The sequence below is a fragment of the Vigna radiata genome, chromosome 9 (assembly GCF_000741045.1).
Source record: "Vigna radiata var. radiata cultivar VC1973A chromosome 9, Vradiata_ver6, whole genome shotgun sequence".
Lineage (NCBI taxonomy): Eukaryota > Viridiplantae > Streptophyta > Magnoliopsida > Fabales > Fabaceae > Vigna > Vigna radiata.
In genome coordinates this window covers 4227567-4248292 of record NC_028359.1, presented here as the reverse complement: position 1 = coordinate 4248292, position 20726 = coordinate 4227567, and the positions used below count along the sequence as shown (strand labels likewise).

The following is a 20726-nucleotide window of genomic DNA, read 5'->3' as shown; positions in this document are numbered from 1 at the left end:
CAGTTCAGTCGGGCAAGGTCTCGAGACAAGTACTTATGTGGGGGAGATAATCTTTGCTATCTCCATTGCTGTCTTTGGATTGGTTCTATTTGCATCACTTATTGGAAATATGCACGTACTGTGAGATGAGGTAATAGACAAGAGAATACAGTGATCTTGTAACATTGGTGAACCTTAAATATGAAACCAAATTTTCATCAATTTTGAGTGTTATTGAAGAGTTAGTTTCATCCTCCCACCTTTCTCATTTGTTGAATTCATTGATTCTGTAGTCGTGTTGATTATTGTTGCAGAAATATCTACAATCTACCACTGTCAGAGTTGAAGAGATGAGAATCAAAAGGAGGGATGCAGAACTGTGGATGTCCCACCGTATGCTACCTGATTTCCTGAAACAAAGAATCAGACGGTATGAACAATACAAATGGCAAGAAAATAGGGGTGTTGAGGAGGAGACATTGATTCGCAACCTCCCCAAAGATCTCAGAAGGGACATAAAGCGCCATCTTTGTTTAGATCTACTTAAAAAGGTGTGCATCATCCATAACTATCTCTCATTTACTCGGTTCTTTCCCTTAGACAAAGCACATGAACAGTTACTTAGATGTTTCTGGTGTTATTTTTCAATCAGAATCAGAATTCCTTAAACACTTTGTTCATATCTTCAATCAGAATTGGAGTTTCAATTCAATAACTTACACTACCTTTAATGAATGTTCTTATTATGCAAATTAAATTATGTACGAAGCTTCTGGTAAGAGATATACACAAAATTACTCAAGCAACTGAATCTGAGTTTTTTCTTTTCTTTTTCTTCCATCCTATGCATATTTAAATGTGTGAGTGTGATGAGCATTCTACCTTCTTATTGGTGTAGGTGCCAATGTTCGAGAGCATGGATAATCAGTTGTTGGATGCACTGTGTGATAAACTAAAGCCAGTCCTGTACACAGAGAGAAGTTACATAGTCCGTGAAGGGGATCCAGTTGATGAAATGCTGTTCATCATGCGTGGAAAACTTGCAACTGCCACAACAAATGGTGGAAGAACTGGTTTCTTCAATTCCTCTGAGCTCAAGGCTGGTGATTTCTGCGGAGAAGAGCTTCTGACATGGGCCTTGGACCCCAACTACTCCTCAAATCTACCCATTTCAACTAGAACTGTGGAAACTATATCAGAAGTTGAAGCCTTTGCTCTCATGCCTGAGGACTTGAAAAGTGTTGCTTCCCAATTTCGACGTCTTATAAACAACAAACAACTCCAACACACTTTCAGGCAAGGATTCACCTGACTTAAACCTTTTCCGCTCTGATCATTAATGCATCATTATATTTTAAGCAATGCCATCTTCTTTGTTAATTCTCCTTATACTTCTGAAAGCATTACACAAAAGAAAAAACATATGAATAGATGATATAAGTACTAATTATGTAAAAGTATCTGCTATAACACAACCACAACCTTAAAAAGTGTTAATTCTGATGACAATGATAATCTTAAAAGTCATGTCAAAGATGACTTTTGATTAACAGATAAGTTAAACAATCTGAAATCTGTGTTGACAAATCTTTAAAGGGAATTGTTATTATATTACTATAAAAGTCTGCATACATATAATTCAATTAGATGGCAGTATGACATTTTTGGGTTATTACACAGAACATGAGATTATTCTTACATTTGTTTGTTTTTGGTTCAGGTTCTATTCCTTGCAATGGAAGACATGGGGTGCATGTTTCATACAAGCAGCATGGCGTAGATATAGAAAAAAGAAGGCAGAGAGGTTGTTACGTGAAGCAGAAGAAAGGATACAAAATCTGGAAAATGAAGAAGGGTCTTCACCTAGCTTTGCTGCCACTGTATATGCATCAAAGTTTGCAACAAATGCATTGCGCCACCTCCGAAGTGGCAAACGCACCAGAGTGCCACAGCCACAGAAATTGCTACCCCTGATGCCTCAGAAGCCTTCGGAGCCAGATTTCGCTGCTCTGAAAAACTAGTTTTTTAAGAACATTTACAGCAAAACTTGTTGTAATTTCACTTCTCTGCATGTGCTAGCAATTGTAGGATCATAAGTTACTAGCAAGTTGTGTTTTTGGATTTTCCTATTTGACAACATTATTATGTGTATGAAATAGGAAGAAGATTAGGAGAAATCTCCCTTGTTTTAAACACACACATAGGGTTCTCTATTTATAATAGAAGAAATATGGGCTAAGCCCAAAATACAAATAAGAATTAATAACAAACTAACTAAAAGATAAAAGATAAATATAAACTAAATATAATATCTCTAACACTCCCCCTCAAACTGAAGCAAACAGATTGTATGGACCAAGCTTGGAATACATAAACTCAATTTGAAATATGTAATTTGTCTTCAAGAGTGTGCGGCAAGCAAATGTGCAATCACATGTTGATGAACAATTTATGGACAGTGGTGGACAAACTCCAAATAGCACCATGAAACTTCAAGTAGGACGACTTTGACAAAGGAGAACAATGACAAACTCAAGGGACTGGATTGCCATCAAGTAAGGATGAGGCTTGCATCAAAACTACAGGGACTGCCATCACTGACTGATGGGGCCTGTATACATAGACAACCCTGCACTCTTTCAGGAATTTCTCAGATGGTATGAGGGCCGTCAGTACTCTAGTTCTGCTACATCTGCTTCTGTTACACTTACAGGTACTTCTTTTGTTGGTCTGACTCACTCTCTCGGATCTTGGGTCCTTGACTCAGGCACCACCGATCATATCACTGGTAACAAGTTCTTGTTTTCTTCCTTGTCATATCCGGATAATTTACCTTCGGTAACAATGGCTGATGGGTCTAGAGTCTCATCTCATGGTATTGGTACTGTTCATATTTTTCCGCCCATATCCATTGATCATGTACTTTATGTTCCTGGTCTCCTTTTAACTTATTTTCCGTAAGTCGTCTAACTCGTTCCCTTAATTGTGTTATTACATTTACCAAAGACTCTGTTTGGTTGCAGGACCGGAGTTCGAAACACATGATTAGAACAGGATGTGAGTCTCATGGCCTATATCATCTCCGCCCTTCTCCACATGCTGGCGTAATATGGAGTCACCATCCCTTCTTCATTCTCAATCAGGTCATCCCAGTCTTGCCAAACTGTAGCAACTTGTTCCTAGTTTGTCAAAATTATCAAGTTTGTCGTGTGAGTCTTGTTAGTTAGGTAAACATACTCATAGTTCTTTTCCTCGTAGTGTTTCACAACGAGCGTCATCCCCCTTTTCATTGGTTCATTCTGATATTTGGCGACCTAGTCGTGTTAAGTCAACTTTAGGGATTCAGTATTTTGTTACCTTTATTGATGATTATTCTAGGTGTACTTGGTTTTTTCTAATGAAGAATCGTTCTGAGTTGTTTTCTATTTTCCAAACTTTTTTCCATGAAATAAAAATTCAGTTTGGGGTTTCTATTCGCACTTTACGCAGTGATAATGGCCATGAATACCTTTCTCAACCATTTAAACATTTTATGGTTTCTCATGGCATTCTTCACCAAACCTCATGTGCCTATACCCCTCAACAAAATGGGGTGGTTGAGCGCAAGAATAGACACCTTATTGAAACAACTCGTACACTTCTAATCCATGGTCAAGTACTCTCGCGTTTTTGGGGTGATGCAGTTCTCACTGCATGTTATCTCATAAACTGCATGCCGTGTCCTAGATAACAAAATCTCTCATTCTATCTTATTTCCTCAAGACCCTTTACATCCATTACCTCTTAGAGTTTTTGGGTCTACATGTTTTGTTCATGATTTTAGTCATGGTCTTGATAAGTGTTTTTCCCCTTCCCTCAATCGTCATTTCATCTCGGCTGATGACACTTTTGATGAATCTTCGTTTTACTTTTCACATTCCCTTGTGTTAAACACACACATAGGATTCTCTGTTTATAATAGAAGAAATATGGACTATGCCCAAAATACAAATAAAAAATAATAACAAACTAACTGAAAAGATAAAAGATAAATATAAACTAAATATAATATCTCTAACAATGTGCACATAACAGTGTGTCAACAACATATTGAGTGTGTTTGGGTGAACCACTTCAAAATTCTCAACCTCCAAATCCAATTTCTATTAACTCCATATTTTTCTTAATTTTTCAATTCTTTCCGCACCCTTATACTCTATTTTATTTAAATATTCTCCATACTCCCTATCTCTTGCTTTTATTATCAACTAAACTCTTTAACAAACTCTACAGAAATTAATTTTAAATATAAAATATGTTTTTAATATCTATTTGATACTAAAACATAAATAGTATCGGAGTCTTCTTTTAACACGAGTTATATTGTAAACAGAAACATTTGTCATTATTATTATTATAAAAAATATAAACATTATTAATAATTATAATTTTATTATTATATGAATAATAACATTGTTTATTATTATAATTATTATAGATAATATATGTAAAACCTATGAAAATACTCACCTTAATAAATAGTATGAATTTTTCTTAGTATTATTATTAGTAATAATTTTGTAGGTACAAAAATATGAAAATTTTAGTAAGTTAAATAAAATAATTTTGTTTATAGATGATTAAAAGAATAGGTTCAAAATTTTCAGACCTTATTTTACAATTTATAAAATGACATTGTTAAAAAAAATAATAGTAAAAAAAATAAAAATAAAAAAATAATAGTTACCAATGGATAAGCACTCCACTCCACGTAGAATGAATGACTGTGGGATTAAATTTGATCAAGTTGTTAATTAAAATGTTATTTTTAATATAATATTAAAATAATAAATAATATGAATAGTAAAAAATTTTGGCTATAAATAGTAGAAAGGAGGGAAGAGATTTCTGCACCAAGAAGAAGAAATAAGTTAGGAAAAGAGGGAGAAAATTAGGAAGAAAGAATTAGGAAGAAATTTTTAGTTGCAAGAAGAGTAACTTCGAAGTAGGAAACTAAGTCTGGAAAAGAGGTAAGGAGAGCTAACTTTTCTATGTTTTATGTTAATACTATTTTATTACTATTCATGTCTTGAATTATTGTGTATGTCTATGTGTTGGTTATATATTTGTTCAAGCATTAAATTTATGTGTTATTATTGATGTAAAATTATGTTGTTATTTTGAATATATAAATAAGAAATTTGTTAAAAACTAGTTGAGGAACACTTTGGTTAGGAAAGACTTGGTACTTAAGTTGCCCATTGTGACGCACCTTTCTTTCTTGGAAGTCTACTCAACATATTTTTAACTAATTTTTGTTGATCAGATTATATTCTGCTAAAATTTATTTTGGAAAATACTCAATGGATATGAAATCGGTGCTGAATTTACTATATTATGTTGAATGTGAAATTATGTAAGAGTTTGGTGGAGAGTGAGAAATCCTTACCAAAGATCTACCTTGGGAAGTTGGATAGAGTAGGAAGGATGTAGCTTCAGTGGTTGTACTTATATCCGACTATCCAATTTGGAGGACAGAGTAGGATAAGATAATCGAGCTATCAAGTAGGTGCATCCATATCGGAAGATCCACTTTGGGGGACAGAGTAAGATATGATGTATTTGAGTAAAGTACCACTGCAAGTGTAGAACCTGCTAAGAGTTTGATATTCATACGATTATTTGAATGGGTTGAGTTTATGATGGTTATGGTATATTTATTATTAAGTGATTTGACTTATAAGTTAGAAATTATGTTATTAATTTAAATATACCATGTTATTTTGTTGCATTAGCTCACCCTTGTTTTATCTGTTGTTTGGTTGTTATTGTTGTGTTATGCGTTTTCTCTCGACAATGATCATTTAGTGGATGTGAACAGAAGGTGATGAGATGCCAGTGAAACATGCGTTAGATGGAAAATCAAACTAGTGTTTAGCCTATATAGATGAGATCATGATTTTTAATCATTTTAAGTGTGGATTATATTAAAAAAAATTGAGTGATAATTTATATAAAATTGAGAAAAACTTTTATTCCTCGTTTCTATGACTGTTCTATCATATCAACAATGTAATAACTATATTATAGTTCAATACTATAATTATTGGGATGTAACACTATATAGTTAATTATTTTAAATAATATATTTAAATTATTTGAATATTTGAAGTTATAAAAAAATAATAAATAAATGAAAAAAATGACAGAAGCTAGAAGAGTTATAAGAAATAAGAAAGGAGAAAAACAAATTTCACATTAACAATATCACAATTTATTATATCAAAATTTATTATTTTAACAATACTACAACAACATACACATGCCATTGAGAATTTTATACCTATCCTCTCTCTCTCAATATATATATATAAGTTTATTCTTCATTATCTATTTTTTTTCTATAAATACAAAATATATTTTGCTAATGAGCATTATGGTAATCTTAACATTAATGTAGTTTAATAAATGGTGATGTAATGGTCTCCCAAGATATAGAACAGTATAAAAACAAAAAAACAAAAGATCTTGTGAGAGAAAAGGAAACAGTAAAGAAGAGCTTTTGCAAGAAAAAGAGTTGGCATTTTACTCTTGCACAATACAGTAGTGTTCAGTGATGTTTTTAGCTTGTTTCGTTTGTTTGTGTTATCTTAGCGTGTATGATGAAACAGGACAACTTTAGTGCGTAACAAAATGAGTATTTTTATATACTCTCTGTTTATAAATTTTGTTATGTCATAACATGTGTTGTGGAGAAATATTTGAAATGAAAAGTCAAATTTATTTAATGTTTTAAGTGTGTTCACATTTACTCACACATTCTTTTGTGGTGTATCCACAATCCACCTTGATTGAAGCCGTGTCACAAAAATCTAACAAATATACATTTCTTTACTACATTTATAAATTTGTAATATTTAGTCGAAATACCTAACTGAGAATGTAGACGATTTAGAATTATAGATTAGCACGCCACAAATGACTACAAGCACATTCACCTTACATCCCTTTCTCCACACCGTATCCTTCACTCATATTTATTACATTTATAAATTTGTAATTATTACTCGAAACATTTAACCGACAATGTAAAGAAAGTTTAAGATTTAGAATTTACTATTTAATATATATATATATAATTATTATTTATATTTTTTTTAATTTATTTTTAATTGTTTATGGTTTTGATATTTTTTAATTTATTTTATTTTGTGTATAGAGCTTAGGTAATAAGAATTAGGATTTACAAATTAGGAGTTAGGACTTAAGATTCACATTAAGAATTCAATATTTAGGATTTAGAAATTAGAATTCAAGATTTAAAATTCAAAATTCAAGATTTAAGATTTAAAATTTAGAATTTAGAATTCAGAGTTCGAGATTTATAGTAGGAATAGTTCATGTATAGATAATAGGAGTAATTCATGTATATTTTTTATGTTTTGTAAAACCTTTAGTTTATGTATAGACACTAGTTTATGGTGTATAAATATATAAAGATTTATGATCTGTTCCTTCCTTTTAAAAATAAGTCTAATGTATTATTAAAATAATTTATCGTACTTAATATAACCACCCCAAACTGATTTTTAATTAGTGTGACAAATTTGGTAACAACATAAATAATGTCAAGTTTGCTTTAAAGGAGATCATATTACCTTTGTACAGTAATCAATAAAATTAATAACCATTTAACTTCTGAAATATTTGAAACATTAAAGATATCTAATTTAGAATGAACAAGAAAAAAAAAAACTAGAACTTAATTTGTTGCAAGCACCCAAACGGGAAGATTATGCATATTTAAAAATGTCCAATACTGATGAGAATGTATGATGATGAGTTATGAACTGATGAGAATATAATTTTATTATTATTTATAACTAATAATATTGTAACAAAATTAAAATTATATTATAATTAATTTTTTAGATAGTATGTTATAATATTATTGTAGTCATATTTCTTTATATTATTATATATAAAACATGTTATAAAAATATTTCTTACCTATACTTAATATTTATATAAAAATTATCATAATTAGATATTGATTATAATAATGAAATTTATATTAAAAGTATTACTATAGTTGAAGAATAATATTATTATAAAATTCATTTTCTATAATAATATACAATAATTATGATCATAATAGTAATATATTATTATAATAATTTGTATAGTTATAATATTTTGTTATTACTATAGTTATAATATTATAATTATAGTTAATAATTTTAAAATAATATAAATTCTTTTAATATTTAAGTTATAAAAAATAATAATAAAATAAATAAAATTACAGAAGTCAGAAGAGTTAAAAGAAATAAGAAGAGAAAAAAAATTCACACTAACATTATCATAATTTATTATATCAAAATTATTATTTTAACAATATTTACTTCAACATACAAGTGGCGGTGATAATTTTGTATACTTTTTAGTTTATTCGTTGTGTTTTTTTTTTTATAAATACATATCTTTAATGAGCATGCTACTCTAAAAATAAAAAAGTTTATTAAGTTAGTACATGGTCCTACAAATGATCACCTTTTCATTGATACACATGGACGTATGGAAGAAAGCACAATGAAGGCGTTGATCCTTCTAAAGCAGTTGATTCTTCTAAAGTGTGCATATTTTGATAGTGTTAGCGTAGCCTATTTTACATCCTAAAATTAATTATAAATAATAATATTAAAAAAAGAAAAAAAAATATTTTGCCATTCTTGTATACTATCTTTGACTATAGGAAGTCATTTGTCTTTCTTGAGTAACAAGGTTATTGGTTAATTAATGTCCCCCATCAATGATTAAGACAACACAAATTTCAATCTGACTACTAAGGGCTTGTGCTTATTTCATAACTATAACAAGACAGTCTCTTCCGACCTCGTTGGTTGGAAGATGAGAAGATTTTGAATATAATTAGAAAATAAGCCTGCACAATAATCATTTTGTCGCAATCAAGCCCAAGAACTATATTTCCACCGTGGCTCTTGCTTTCCTATATAAAGGAAAACGGAAACAGAAAGTGACAGGAAGACGTGAATGACCAAACTATAAATAATAAGTTATTTAATTAAAATATAAATTAAACGAGTTTGAATATGACAAAATCAGAACACGAGAGCCTACCTCTTCTATATAATAGAAGTAGCGAAGGGTACAGAGGAGGGAAGAAAGATGAGGAAGAATGGAAGAAGGCCTATTATTGATCTGAATTACCCTCCTCCTCCTCAAGAATCAGAATTGTCTTCTCCTCTTTATCATCATGATAAGGTTTTATTCCATTCATTTACTTAGAATTATATTCTATCAATTTACTTGTAAAAGAAGGTTTTATTGTTGTTGTTATTCTTGTTGGAAGAAGAGGGTGAAGGATGAAAGAAAGTATCTTCCTGACCTCAATTACCCTCCTCGTCAAGAATCAGAATCATCTCCTCATACTCATGATAAGGTTTTTATTCTATTCATTTACTTATAATTGTATTCTATTCCTTGAGTTATAATTATAACCTTTTAATGTTGTTGTTATTCTTGTTGGAAGAAGTGGGTGAAGTATGAAAGAAAGCTTCTTCCTGATCTCAATTATCCTCCTCCTCCTGAAGAATTAGAATCATCTTCTTCTTCATTTCCTCACAATTACCTTAAGGTTCTACACTTCTCTCTCTGTATCATTCATCATTCATTTTCAATTACTTATTATACCTACTCATTTAACTATATCAGCTTCCGGAGATTGCTCATCAACCCACTGCTGCTGCTTCTGCTTCTTCCTCTAAGAAGCGTAAGATGAGAGAGAGTGAGAGTAACTTTCACTGGTTGAAAGCATGCTGTAACATGATCATAAATTATATCATGTCCATTTTCAAGAAGAAGAACAACAAGAAGGATGACTAGTCTGCACAATCACTCCAACCCTCTCTTGAAAAGCTATTCCACAACAATGTTATATGTATTTCAGTTATGGTTTAAGCTTCTATCTTTTGCTTTCTGTTCTATCAGTTTGTGTTGTATTACTGTGTTGAAAGAGCACGGCTGTTGTGTGTTATAATAAATTGAGTATTTTTATATACTCTTTTTTTATATATTTCGTTACAACTTTAGTTGATGTGGTATTTCCGATCCTTGAGAAGAGATTAACTTCAGTTTATTTGGATTTTATTTCTGCACCACCCTCTCTCTCATATATCCTATTATCTTTATTTTGGATTTATTTACTTTTCTTTCAAAACCTCATAATGAAATCCATTGCCTCAAAATGAGTGGGATCAGATTTAACAAATTTCAAAACCAATAATTCTAAGGCCGATTAGTTAAAAACTCGTGTTTAAAGAAAGTTAAATAACTTTTTACTTATAAAGTAAAATATAATAAAACTATATAAACATGTGACTTTCCATTAATTAATAAACTAAGAGTAATAAATAACTTAGTATTATAAATAAATGGTTTTAGTATAATAAATATTAATAGAATTTATTTTTAGTGTAATGAAAAGAATTTTACTTTTAATATATAATTTTAATTTTGTTAATATTTGTAAACTTTATTTATAATTAATATAATTAAGTACAAGTTTAGTGTATAATAATGATTACATATTTATTAAGAAAATAACATTAATGTATAATTAATTTTAAAAGAAAACAATAAACATATATACCTCTTTTCTCTTTCTTTAGTAATCATATATACCTAACAATTCTTAAATATTAAAAAAATAAAAAAAATTAATATTAAAAATATAATCATTAGTTTTATATATTTAATCTAAATAAATCTATCAAAATTAAATTTTCAACTAATTAATTAATTCTTGTTTAGCTAAAAATACCTCTTTATCGAGTGTTATATTCAGTGGAACCAAGAAAAATTAAATTCCTTGGGTCTAATTTGTTGAGTGATTATAAAGTTTTTAACATTTGGTGGGTTCTTCCATCCGTACAATATGATGGCGGCGGTGGGGAGAGGGTGCTCTGCTCCGTGATCAAAGGCATCCAAGTGGTGATCTCTGACTTGACTGCTATATCTACACTGAAAATCGCTTTCAATGTTACCTTTTATTATCAATTTCTGTCAAGTAAGATTTTGTTTCGCGTTTGTAGTTATGTTGCAAATCTATGAGGTTTGTTGGCTGTTATGTTGCTGTTCATGAGTTTTTGATATTATTCTTGCATTTAATTTGTATGTGTTGGCTTTTTCTCAGGTGTACCACAACCTCAAGTACTTTGAGACTGAATATAAAGAAAAGAGCCTCCGTAGTTAGTTACCAAAGAATCAACTTTAACATTGAACAATATAGAATAAAATATAATTATTATTGTTTCGGTAGGAATTTACTGGGACCGAAAGCACTAACCTCGATGGCGCGATTCTACTTCCTTCTGATGCGAAATCTCCAATTACCTTCGTCGTTCTTCTGACCGTCCGTCACACTCTGATCTTTGCCCGGGAGGGGGTGGTACATGTAAAGGCACTCCGACGATCAAGTTAGATGTCGGTATAGAAAGGCCCTCTGTCCTCAGCAAGTGGATGCCTAGAACGGAGAGAGGGTGAAACTAAATCAAGTATGAGAGTGTGAGAATCAGCGTAGAGTAGGCTATATTGTGCGTACCCTGTTTGGAAGCTTTTGTTCTTTATTTATAGGCTTTGGATCAATATAACAAAATAAAATATAAACAGAATGAAATATAAACAAACTTACCTGAAATATCTCTGTTGAGATATTATTTGATACGAGATATATGATATTATATGATTCTGTGCGTTCCTTTATGTTTGTGACATAATGGGCCTTTGAGCCCAATAAAGCTGAATCAGTTTAATAATTGGGCCCATTTATGTAATGGGCTTGACCGCTCGATATAAACCGGTCGTTAGAGAAATACTATCGTACAATTATCAATTAAATTGTAATTAAGTTATAGTTAATTTAAAGTTTATTTTGGAATTCATAAACATAGATTAGAGATAAGAAGATAAAAAATCATATTTATTATGTGTTTAAAATTTCGAATTAACTTTGATATTATAGTATTTTTTTTATAAGTGTTTTTCAAGCCATATCATATGTTCTTTTAAGAGATTTGTGTATTGTTTGTTTAATTGAAATTATCTACTAAAATTAATTTAGAAATAATAATGATTGAATTCATGATTACAAAAATAAATTGTAATAACAAGAATTTTAAATATTATTATTGAAAATTTATGAGAAATTTCATTGGAATTGGGTTTCATGAATCATATAAAGATAAAACTTTGTACAATTTATCATTCTTTCATTCAAGCATTCACATCAAAACATAATAGTTCTAATCCCTTAGCAGTTAGTTCCAAATTCATGTATCAAAGTGTTAATCCCTTAGTCAATTTAACATACAATTTGCACTAAGTCAGATGTTAAGAATGACCAAGTTATTGAGTTTATCCTTAGATCCCAAATCACTTAGGTGCTCTATCTATATGTTTACGTTCAAAGTTACTTTCCAATAAGCAGAGACATTCAAATAACATTATATTTTCATACAATGATAGTAAATTCAATAAAGAGCATATGAACGAACAACGATATATATATTGCACAAGAATTTTACATCATAATAAATTCATTACATCCAATTCCAACGAAAAATAAATCTAATTGCTCCTAGTCATCTAAAACATACACGTTTGAAGCAATTTCGTGAAGAAATGTGTCCAGATGTCTTGAAGTAGCCTTTCTGGAGTTCCTAGAATGTTCTTCGTATTTTTCTCTATCTAGAATTGAAATGTTTTTTGTCTTTCTCGAATTAAAAACCAATCTAGAATTAATTAATTCGCTTAGCGCACAGCTCTGCATGCGTTGAGCGAAAACTCAACTGCTCATCTCTTTACTAACCCCACTCGTTGAGCGAATGGTATTGGTGCGCTAAGCAAATAATCTTTCTTATAGTTGAGCGCATAATGATTGACTTGGCGAGAAACTGTTGACAACACTCCAATGATGTATAAGATTCATGTACAAAGAACTACGTAACTTTCCTATTAACTATTACATATTTTCTATGAGAAAAACACATAATTTTGAAAACAAGTTTTTTTTTCACACTTATCATACTTGGACCTTTTAGACGGTTACATAGACCTTGGACGTTGATCTCGACCCTACACCTTGAACTTGAGCCATGAGTTTGCTCTCAGTCATGTGATCACGGCCTTGAAGCCTAGGTCGTTTTAAATTAAGCATAAATTTAATTTTTTGAACCAATTCAATATAATCCTATCAAATTTATTTTCATATAACTAATTAGATAATTACGTGAAAATTTGACAAAATATAATATAAATATCTCCTTAAAAATACTTAAGTAGTTCAATCAATCTTTTATTTGATACACCTTCCTTCAATATCATAAACTAAAATACACATTTTTTTTTTTATCTTTCTATTTAATATGCATTTCACACATGTTCATTTTACGAACATGCTCAACTCTGAGTTACCATTTGTTGAAAATTAAAACAATACAGATTTCACTGCTAAAATAAAATTAGTCTTTGTAGTATTTAAAAGAATATGTATTTGATCTTTAATAAAAAAAATTACTTTTCATTCTTAAAATATTTTTAGATTTTAAATTTAACTTCTGAAAATTTATTTTAGCATATGTCGTATTATATCGACTCTTATAAATGAAGTAAAAAACACAACTTTTATTTTCGAAATCTGAAAATTTTCACAACAGAACAAAATAAATATATATAACTTTAACTACCTCATCCAAATAAAAATTCATCTTTATCCCTATTACATCCACTTATTTACTATTTCAAATATTGATTAAATATTTTTTTACGAAAACAAAAATCACAATAAAAAATATAATAGTATCAACTATGTAAAAATTGTACACAATTGTTTCTCTAGTATAAAATTTTAAGAATGGAATATAATTATTTAAATGTCAAATAGAAACATCAATTAGATAAAAAAAATTAAATAATTAAAAAAAAATCTACCTTAAAATTAAGTTTCAAAATAAAAGACTAAAAAACATTAACATACACTTTTTAAATCACCTAATAAATTACATGTTTTTACACATAGAAACAAGCATAAAGACATGGATCACTATAAAAATATCCAATTTTACCCGGTTTTGTTTTATGTTACCGGAGGTTTAATCCCCCTAAATACTTTTTCTGCAGTTACACCATTGAGAATAGCGTCAGAATTAGCGACGAATTTTTAAAACCATTACGATTTTTGGGAGGTTTTCAAAACCGTCAGTACAGGGATTTTTACAAAAACTGTCAGTAATTATTAGGGATTTTCAAAACTATCGGTATTTGAGGGTTTTTCAAAACTGCTAGAAAATCATTTTTTTAAAATAATAAAATTATATATTTACATTTAGCATTCAATCAATTTTCTTATATTATGATCTTATTCAATCAATTTATAATCAATATATTTTGTTAATGAATAGATTCAATCAAAGGAAAAATATAATTCATGACAACAGGAAATTATGAGAGGTCCGACCACAGTTTCTCAAATCCTGGTATAGTGGGAAGGATTAGGGGAACATGACACAACTTGGGAAGACAAGGAAGACATAGTCGAGGGTTATCCATCGTTTAACCTTGAGAACAAGGTTAATTTTAAAGGAGAGAGCATTGTAACAAGCACAAATGAGGAGGAGGGTCACATTACAAAAATAAAGAACAAAATGCAGAGAGAACAAAGTCAAGAAGAAAATGTTGAGGATAGAAGACGCAATAAAGTTGTTAACATCCAAGGACAGGTGTCACCACCTCAAAGAGTTGACATGGCAGGAAAGGAGAAACGTGTGAGATACCCAAATTCACGTTTGAGAGGGTATTTGTGGAAAAGGAATTAGTTATATAGCAGAGGGTGGGTAAGAGAGAGGTAAGCAATGAATTGGAAAATTATTCTTCTCTATCTCTGTGTAATTTCATTTTCATTGTTGTGATAATGTACTAGTGTTTCCTTTCCATTTCCATTTCTGTTTTGCTGAAACTTCTTGTAATTAGATTGATTTCCTATGATCTCATTTGAATTCATAGGAAGTACAATCGGAGCCAGACCTTGTTTACGTAATAAACTAGTCTTATTACGTTTTGTTAGTCTTCTGATATTTCCTCACTGTTACAAATATATATTATATGCATTCGTTTATCACTTCATTCATTTTCAGTTATTGCATAGTTCTACTCATTTAACTATATCAGCTTATGGAGATTGGTCATGAACCCACTGTTGCTGCTTCTCCTTCTTCTTCTAAGATCAAAGCATGGATGGTGGAGAAAGCTGATGGGTTATATCATACCCAATCCCAATAAGAAGAACAAGTGCTTTGCACAATAACTCCAATCCTCGCTATAAAAACTCTTCCTTAACAAAGTTATACATGTTTTTCAGTGATGTATTACGACTTTAGTTCCTTTACGAAGGGCAATTGAAAGATTTAAATTACTTGTAACAGACTCATCACAAAGAAATTCATCATGGTTAGTAGAATTAGATTTATTGGTTCAAATATATTTACCTCGTGTAATGTGCTGAACTCTTAAACTCGAGCTGATTCTAGAATAGTCTTTTCTCTATGGGATTTTTACCATGTTCACCTTGAAGAAGGTTTTGATCTATCACTCTTTTCCTTTCAACATGTTTAGTTTTAATAGTATTATTGTCTTAAAAGCAAATTTGAAAATATAAAACCATCCACATATTCATCGTCTTTCTTACAATCCCCCTCTTGAAGATCAAGATCATCAGGATAGATAAAATAGATAAGTCGCTTATTGAAATTGATATCTACTAAGACAAAAAATTTATTGGAAAAAGGATCAAAACCCTTATACTTTATTGTGGTAGAGTACCCAAAAATAATACATGTAAGTGTCTTTGGATTAAGTTTTTCTTTTGTTGTTTATTAATATGAAAAAAAAAAACAAAAATTTTAGGACAAAGGTTAAAAGAATGGAAACAAAAGTTTATAACACAACGAGAGATATCCAAGACTAATGAAATATATGATGATGAGGTGTGAACTGATGAGAATGTAAGATATTTTATGGAGGAAATATTTGATGTATGTTTTTTTAATGTATACATTTATGTATGAATTTAAGTAAAGAGAAAAAAATATTCTAATAAGCATTCATAATACAATGAATTATGTTATGAAAATAATAGAAGTTCTAGTCTAAAAATAGAATAATGACCTATGACATGAAGGAGATTGAATTTATGAAAGCTGCAGTTAGATTTTGTATTTTATTGTCTATTGCCTCAGTGCCGCTAGTTGTCCATATGATTTTTTGACTGAATTTATTTAAATGACTCAAATTGATTTCGAAACGTCATTTGCTCTTTACAGGCAAGATATTAAATGCATTCCAGTTCCTGGTATATTATCAGGTGCTGTTTTCTCTTTTCAATCATAAATCATGGTTTATAAATAAGTAATTTGTCTAGGATTTTGATTTCATTTTTGTAGGTGCTGAAATTTCTATATTGTAAGTTTTCACATTTAATAAACTAGTAAATCACATGTAGGGCCAATTAAATTTGATAGTGAAATTTTAAAATTGATAATTAATTGCAAAAATAGGTTAGAATAAAATATATAAAGTACTACTGGTAGACACCGAATTCAAAGAAATCCAATCATGTGTGATTAAAATATTGGATAATTTATCATGTGAATAATATTGTTTTAAATATTTTAAAAACCCTACAACTTTTTTGTCAAATAGCTTTGATTACCTTTACTTAACTTAATTAACTTAACAATTATCATTTCTTTGGATACGATAGTTTGGTTACCATTTAAATTGAAAGTGTTTTCTCTTGTTTAGGTTTCTTACAAATGTTTTTTCTTTGACAAATTAAGAACCATTCAGATACTTGCAGATGCTTTGCCTAAAATTGTTCCCTATGTATTGATCAATCATCGTGAGGTGGCTACTCACTTTTCTTTATTTACACTTACACGATCTTCAGCATATGTTGCATTGTTGTTTGGCTGCAGGAAATTCTTCCGTTAATGATGTGTGCAATTGAACACCACCCAGATAGCAGGACTCGGGATTCTTTGACCTATACATTATTCAACTTAATCAAGCGCCCTGATGAGCAACAAAACGAATAATAATAGATGTACGTTATATTTGGTTTGCTTATGTTAGTTTAAAGATTTTGGTTGAATGCAACTTTCAAAATTTCAATTTCAGGCATGTGTCAGCCTTGCAAAGAATGTCGCAAAGAATGTCGGAGAGATGAGAACATAAACAAAACTGCTTCCTCAGTGTTGGGAACAAGTATGTTCTACCCATAATTTTTCACCTTTATTTGTCATTCCTCAGTGTTGCAAAGTATGGTCTCTCTGATTATTTCATTCTTATGCAATTTTTCTTAAACTGTTTAATTAGATTTGTTAATATTGAGTTTATGCTTGTGTATTATATCTTCACTATTCAAGCAGGGGTTTCTACTGCACATTTGGTTCTATGAAAATAATTAACATTATTGTACCATTTATTCATTATTTGTTTCTATAGATGTTGTACACAATTAATTTATTTTACCGATGATGAACATGATTGACCTGTACCTCGTAACTGTGAAATAAATCAAATTTAACAATTTTTGTGGAAGACTAAGTGGCTTCTTTTGTAGGAGTACATAATGGTATTTCAATTATAACTAACTAAGTGTTGTTTGGAATAAATAAAGTACATTACTGTAATTGAATTCAAACTTTATCATATTGCAACAATATACAAGTGACTGAGAATTTGTTATTATTAAACAATAATGATTCTCAGTCCCTTACATAGAAGAATCCAATTTTTGGTGATAAAAGTCATGTCATTACATGAAAAGTTAGAATGGTATAATGAAGTTGGTGGAAAAGCCGAGTGGAACAAAAAAATGGCCGAACAGAAATAAGACAAAAGGATAATCAGTGAAAGACTCAGCAACATTTTCAATGAGTAAAAGAAGAAATGTCCATTTGATAGAGTGGGCTTTTGTTTTTTTCTTGCCATGGGCTAAAATAATGATATTAATAACGATTAAGACAGCGCAATCACAATCTGGCCGACTTGAGCTAAGGGCTTGTGCTAATTTTATAATTATAAATAAGCATAAACAAAAGTGATCACTCTAACTAATACTGGTTAAGGTTAAGCACAATGCAAACTTGGAAGACTTTTCACACATGGTTAAGATTCCACCTCCAATTCTAGCTATATAAATAGGGCAGAATGTGGGTTTGTAGAGAGAGCAGAAAGATGAAGGTGAAGCATGAAAGAAAGTCTCAATTTGTGGTTTAAAAATAACATAATTAACATTTATATGATTAAGTAAATATAAATATAATTAAATTTAATTTTGTTAAAAATATTTGTTAAGATTTGTATACAATTTAAATTTTGTTTAAATTTGAAGAGAGATAAAATTGTTTAATTTTTAAAATTAAGACTAAATTGAGACAAAATAATAAAAAAAAAAGAATCAAGTTGAGACACAATAAAAATACAGGGACCAAATTAAATTAGTGCAATGACATGTGGTCTGAAAATGACACATATCAAAGTGTCATGTCACATTATCATTGTCACGTGACACAATATCAATGACAAATGTCACTAGTAGTGTCATGTCACACTGTCATTGTCACGTGACACAATATCAAGATGACCCGTGACATTTTTCTAATTTTATTTTTTAAAAATTAAATATAAATAAAAAATAAAAATAAAAATAATTAAAAATTTCAAAAAAATCACGAACTGACACGTGTCACCTTCTTTAACGGTGTTAGTACGAAACTAACAACGAGATCTAGATTAATTTAATTTTTTATAATAAAGAACCTAATTTAGATGATTTACAATACTACCAAAATAAAATATCTGAAATGATTAAACCTTAACAAATTGAAATTTAATTCTAAAAGAGGACAGATCAATTCATGAACTAAAAGTTCAAATATAACAGAAATTTTTATTTTATCCTGTATGTAAACACTTCTAGTTTAATTTTCATTGTTTATTTTTCTTTATAAATACATATTTTTAATTAGCATGCTACTCTTAAAAAGTAAAATAGTTTATTAAATGCTTAATTAGTGCATTGATGTGCATTGACATCGGAGATCATCAGTCACATTGGTGTCTAAAGTGCATCCTTAAAATAACTATAAATAATACTATTATTAAAAAAATATTTTTTTGACAATGAATTTAAGGGTAATATATTAATTTAAAAAGTGAATTTTCTATTTATGAAAAAGATAAAGTTAAAATTAGTAAAATAAGTTGTAAAATGAAAATAAAAAATGTATAAGTTAACTTATCATCCCATGGAAATATCTATGTTTTCTGAAAGGTGAAAAACCATCTTTTGGCAGCTTACACTTTTTTACATCTCCTGTTAATTATGAGTAGTAAAAATAAATGAATAGTAAAAATAAATGAATTTAATAATTATGAGTACTAAAAATAAATGAGTTAAGTTATTTAATTAAAATATAATTTAAATTATTGAGTGTTGAAAAAAACGAGTTTGAAAAATACTTTACAAACGAAACCAAAGTGTTTGCACAAAATACAACAAACAATTTGAAGCTGAGTATGACAGCTCCTAAGATGTAAGAAAGATGACTAGAAAGAAAGATAACTAAGCAGAAAGATGAAATTTATATTAAAGAGTATTATTATAATTGAATATAAATATTATATTATTATAAAATGTATTTTCTATAATAGAAATATGATAATGATGACAATAATAGTAATATATTATTAAAATAATTTTTATAGTTATAATATTTGTCATTACTATAGTTATAATATTATAATAATAGCTAATATATAGTTAATCATTTTAAATAATATATTTAAATTCTTTTAATATCTTAAGTTATAGAAAGTTATAAATAAATAAAATAAATGACAGAAGTTAGAAAAGTTAAAAGAAATAAGAAGAGAAAGACAAAAAAATACACACTAACAGTATCATAATTTAGAAAATGACATGACAGTCTCAGAGAAAAAAAAGAAAAAAAAACAAAATACTTTGACCACAACAATCAATATTTGATATAGTGTCGTTTGTCTTTCTTATTCTTCTGGTACACCAAGAAGAAAATGGTTGTGGAAGATTACAGATTTTGAAGATAATTTGTCAATCACACCTATATCCTCTTAATTAATGTCCCCATTAATGATTAAGACTGTTCTATAATTCGCCAATCATACTTAGATACTTAATTACATACTTAGGGACAATAAATATACCTTTGACTTGTTGTTCTGTAACTCGGCAAATCCAACCTAATTATTTTCTATATAAAGGGACGTACAATCAGGAATATTTTGCTCAAAGGATGGAGAGAAAACACAGCAAGTGGGTTTGTTACTGTAGAGAGAGCAGAAAGAGGAGGGTGAAGCATGAACGAAAGTATCTTCCTGATCTGAATTACCCTCCTCCTCCTGAAGAATCAGAATCATCTCCTCACAATCACGATAAGGTTTTTATTCTATTCATTTACTTATAATTGTATTCTATTCGTTGAGTTATAATTATAACCTTTTAATGTTGTTGTTATTCTTGTTGGAAGAAGAGGGTGAAGTATGAAAGAAAGTTTCTTCCTGATCTCAATTATCCTCCTCCTCCTGAAGAATTAGAATCATCTTCTTCTTCATTTCCTCACAATTACCTTAAGGTTCTACACTTCTCT

The 20726-nt window shown here is 29.4% G+C and overlaps 2 protein-coding genes across 2 annotated transcripts; both read left to right on the top strand.

Annotated features, from left to right (window-relative positions):
• The first annotated feature begins 294 nt into the window (after positions 1 to 294).
• LOC106773125 (cyclic nucleotide-gated ion channel 1-like) lies at positions 295 to 2122 on the top strand. Its single transcript, XM_022786436.1, has 3 exons — positions 295 to 530; positions 878 to 1275; positions 1700 to 2122. The coding sequence occupies exons 1-3, from the start codon at positions 330 to 332 to the stop codon at positions 1998 to 2000; spliced, it is 900 nt and encodes a 299-aa protein (XP_022642157.1). The 5' UTR covers positions 295 to 329; the 3' UTR covers positions 2001 to 2122.
• Positions 2123 to 9147: 7025 nt separating this feature from the next.
• LOC106773124 lies at positions 9148 to 10017 on the top strand. The gene is made up of 4 exons (XM_022786310.1): positions 9148 to 9243; positions 9332 to 9421; positions 9515 to 9616; positions 9694 to 10017. The coding sequence occupies exons 1-4, from the start codon at positions 9148 to 9150 to the stop codon at positions 9862 to 9864; spliced, it is 459 nt and encodes a 152-aa protein (XP_022642031.1). The 3' UTR covers positions 9865 to 10017.
• The last annotated feature ends 10709 nt before the right edge of the window (positions 10018 to 20726 follow it).

Bases quoted from the DNA above. Each gene is read 5' to 3' on its own strand.
- LOC106773125 (XM_022786436.1), top strand. From the start codon at position 330: ATGAGAATCAAAAGGAGGGATGCAGAACTGTGGATGTCCCACCGTATG. The intron at 531-877 runs GTGTGCATCATC...TTATTGGTGTAG, and splicing joins GTTTAGATCTACTTAAAAAG to GTGCCAATGTTCGAGAGCAT. The intron at 1,276-1,699 runs GCAAGGATTCAC...TTTTTGGTTCAG, and splicing joins CAACTCCAACACACTTTCAG to GTTCTATTCCTTGCAATGGA.
- LOC106773124 (XM_022786310.1), top strand. From the start codon at position 9,148: ATGAGGAAGAATGGAAGAAGGCCTATTATTGATCTGAATTACCCTCCT. The intron at 9,422-9,514 runs GTTTTTATTCTA...TGTTGGAAGAAG, and splicing joins CTCCTCATACTCATGATAAG to TGGGTGAAGTATGAAAGAAA. The intron at 9,617-9,693 runs GTTCTACACTTC...TAACTATATCAG, and splicing joins TTCCTCACAATTACCTTAAG to CTTCCGGAGATTGCTCATCA.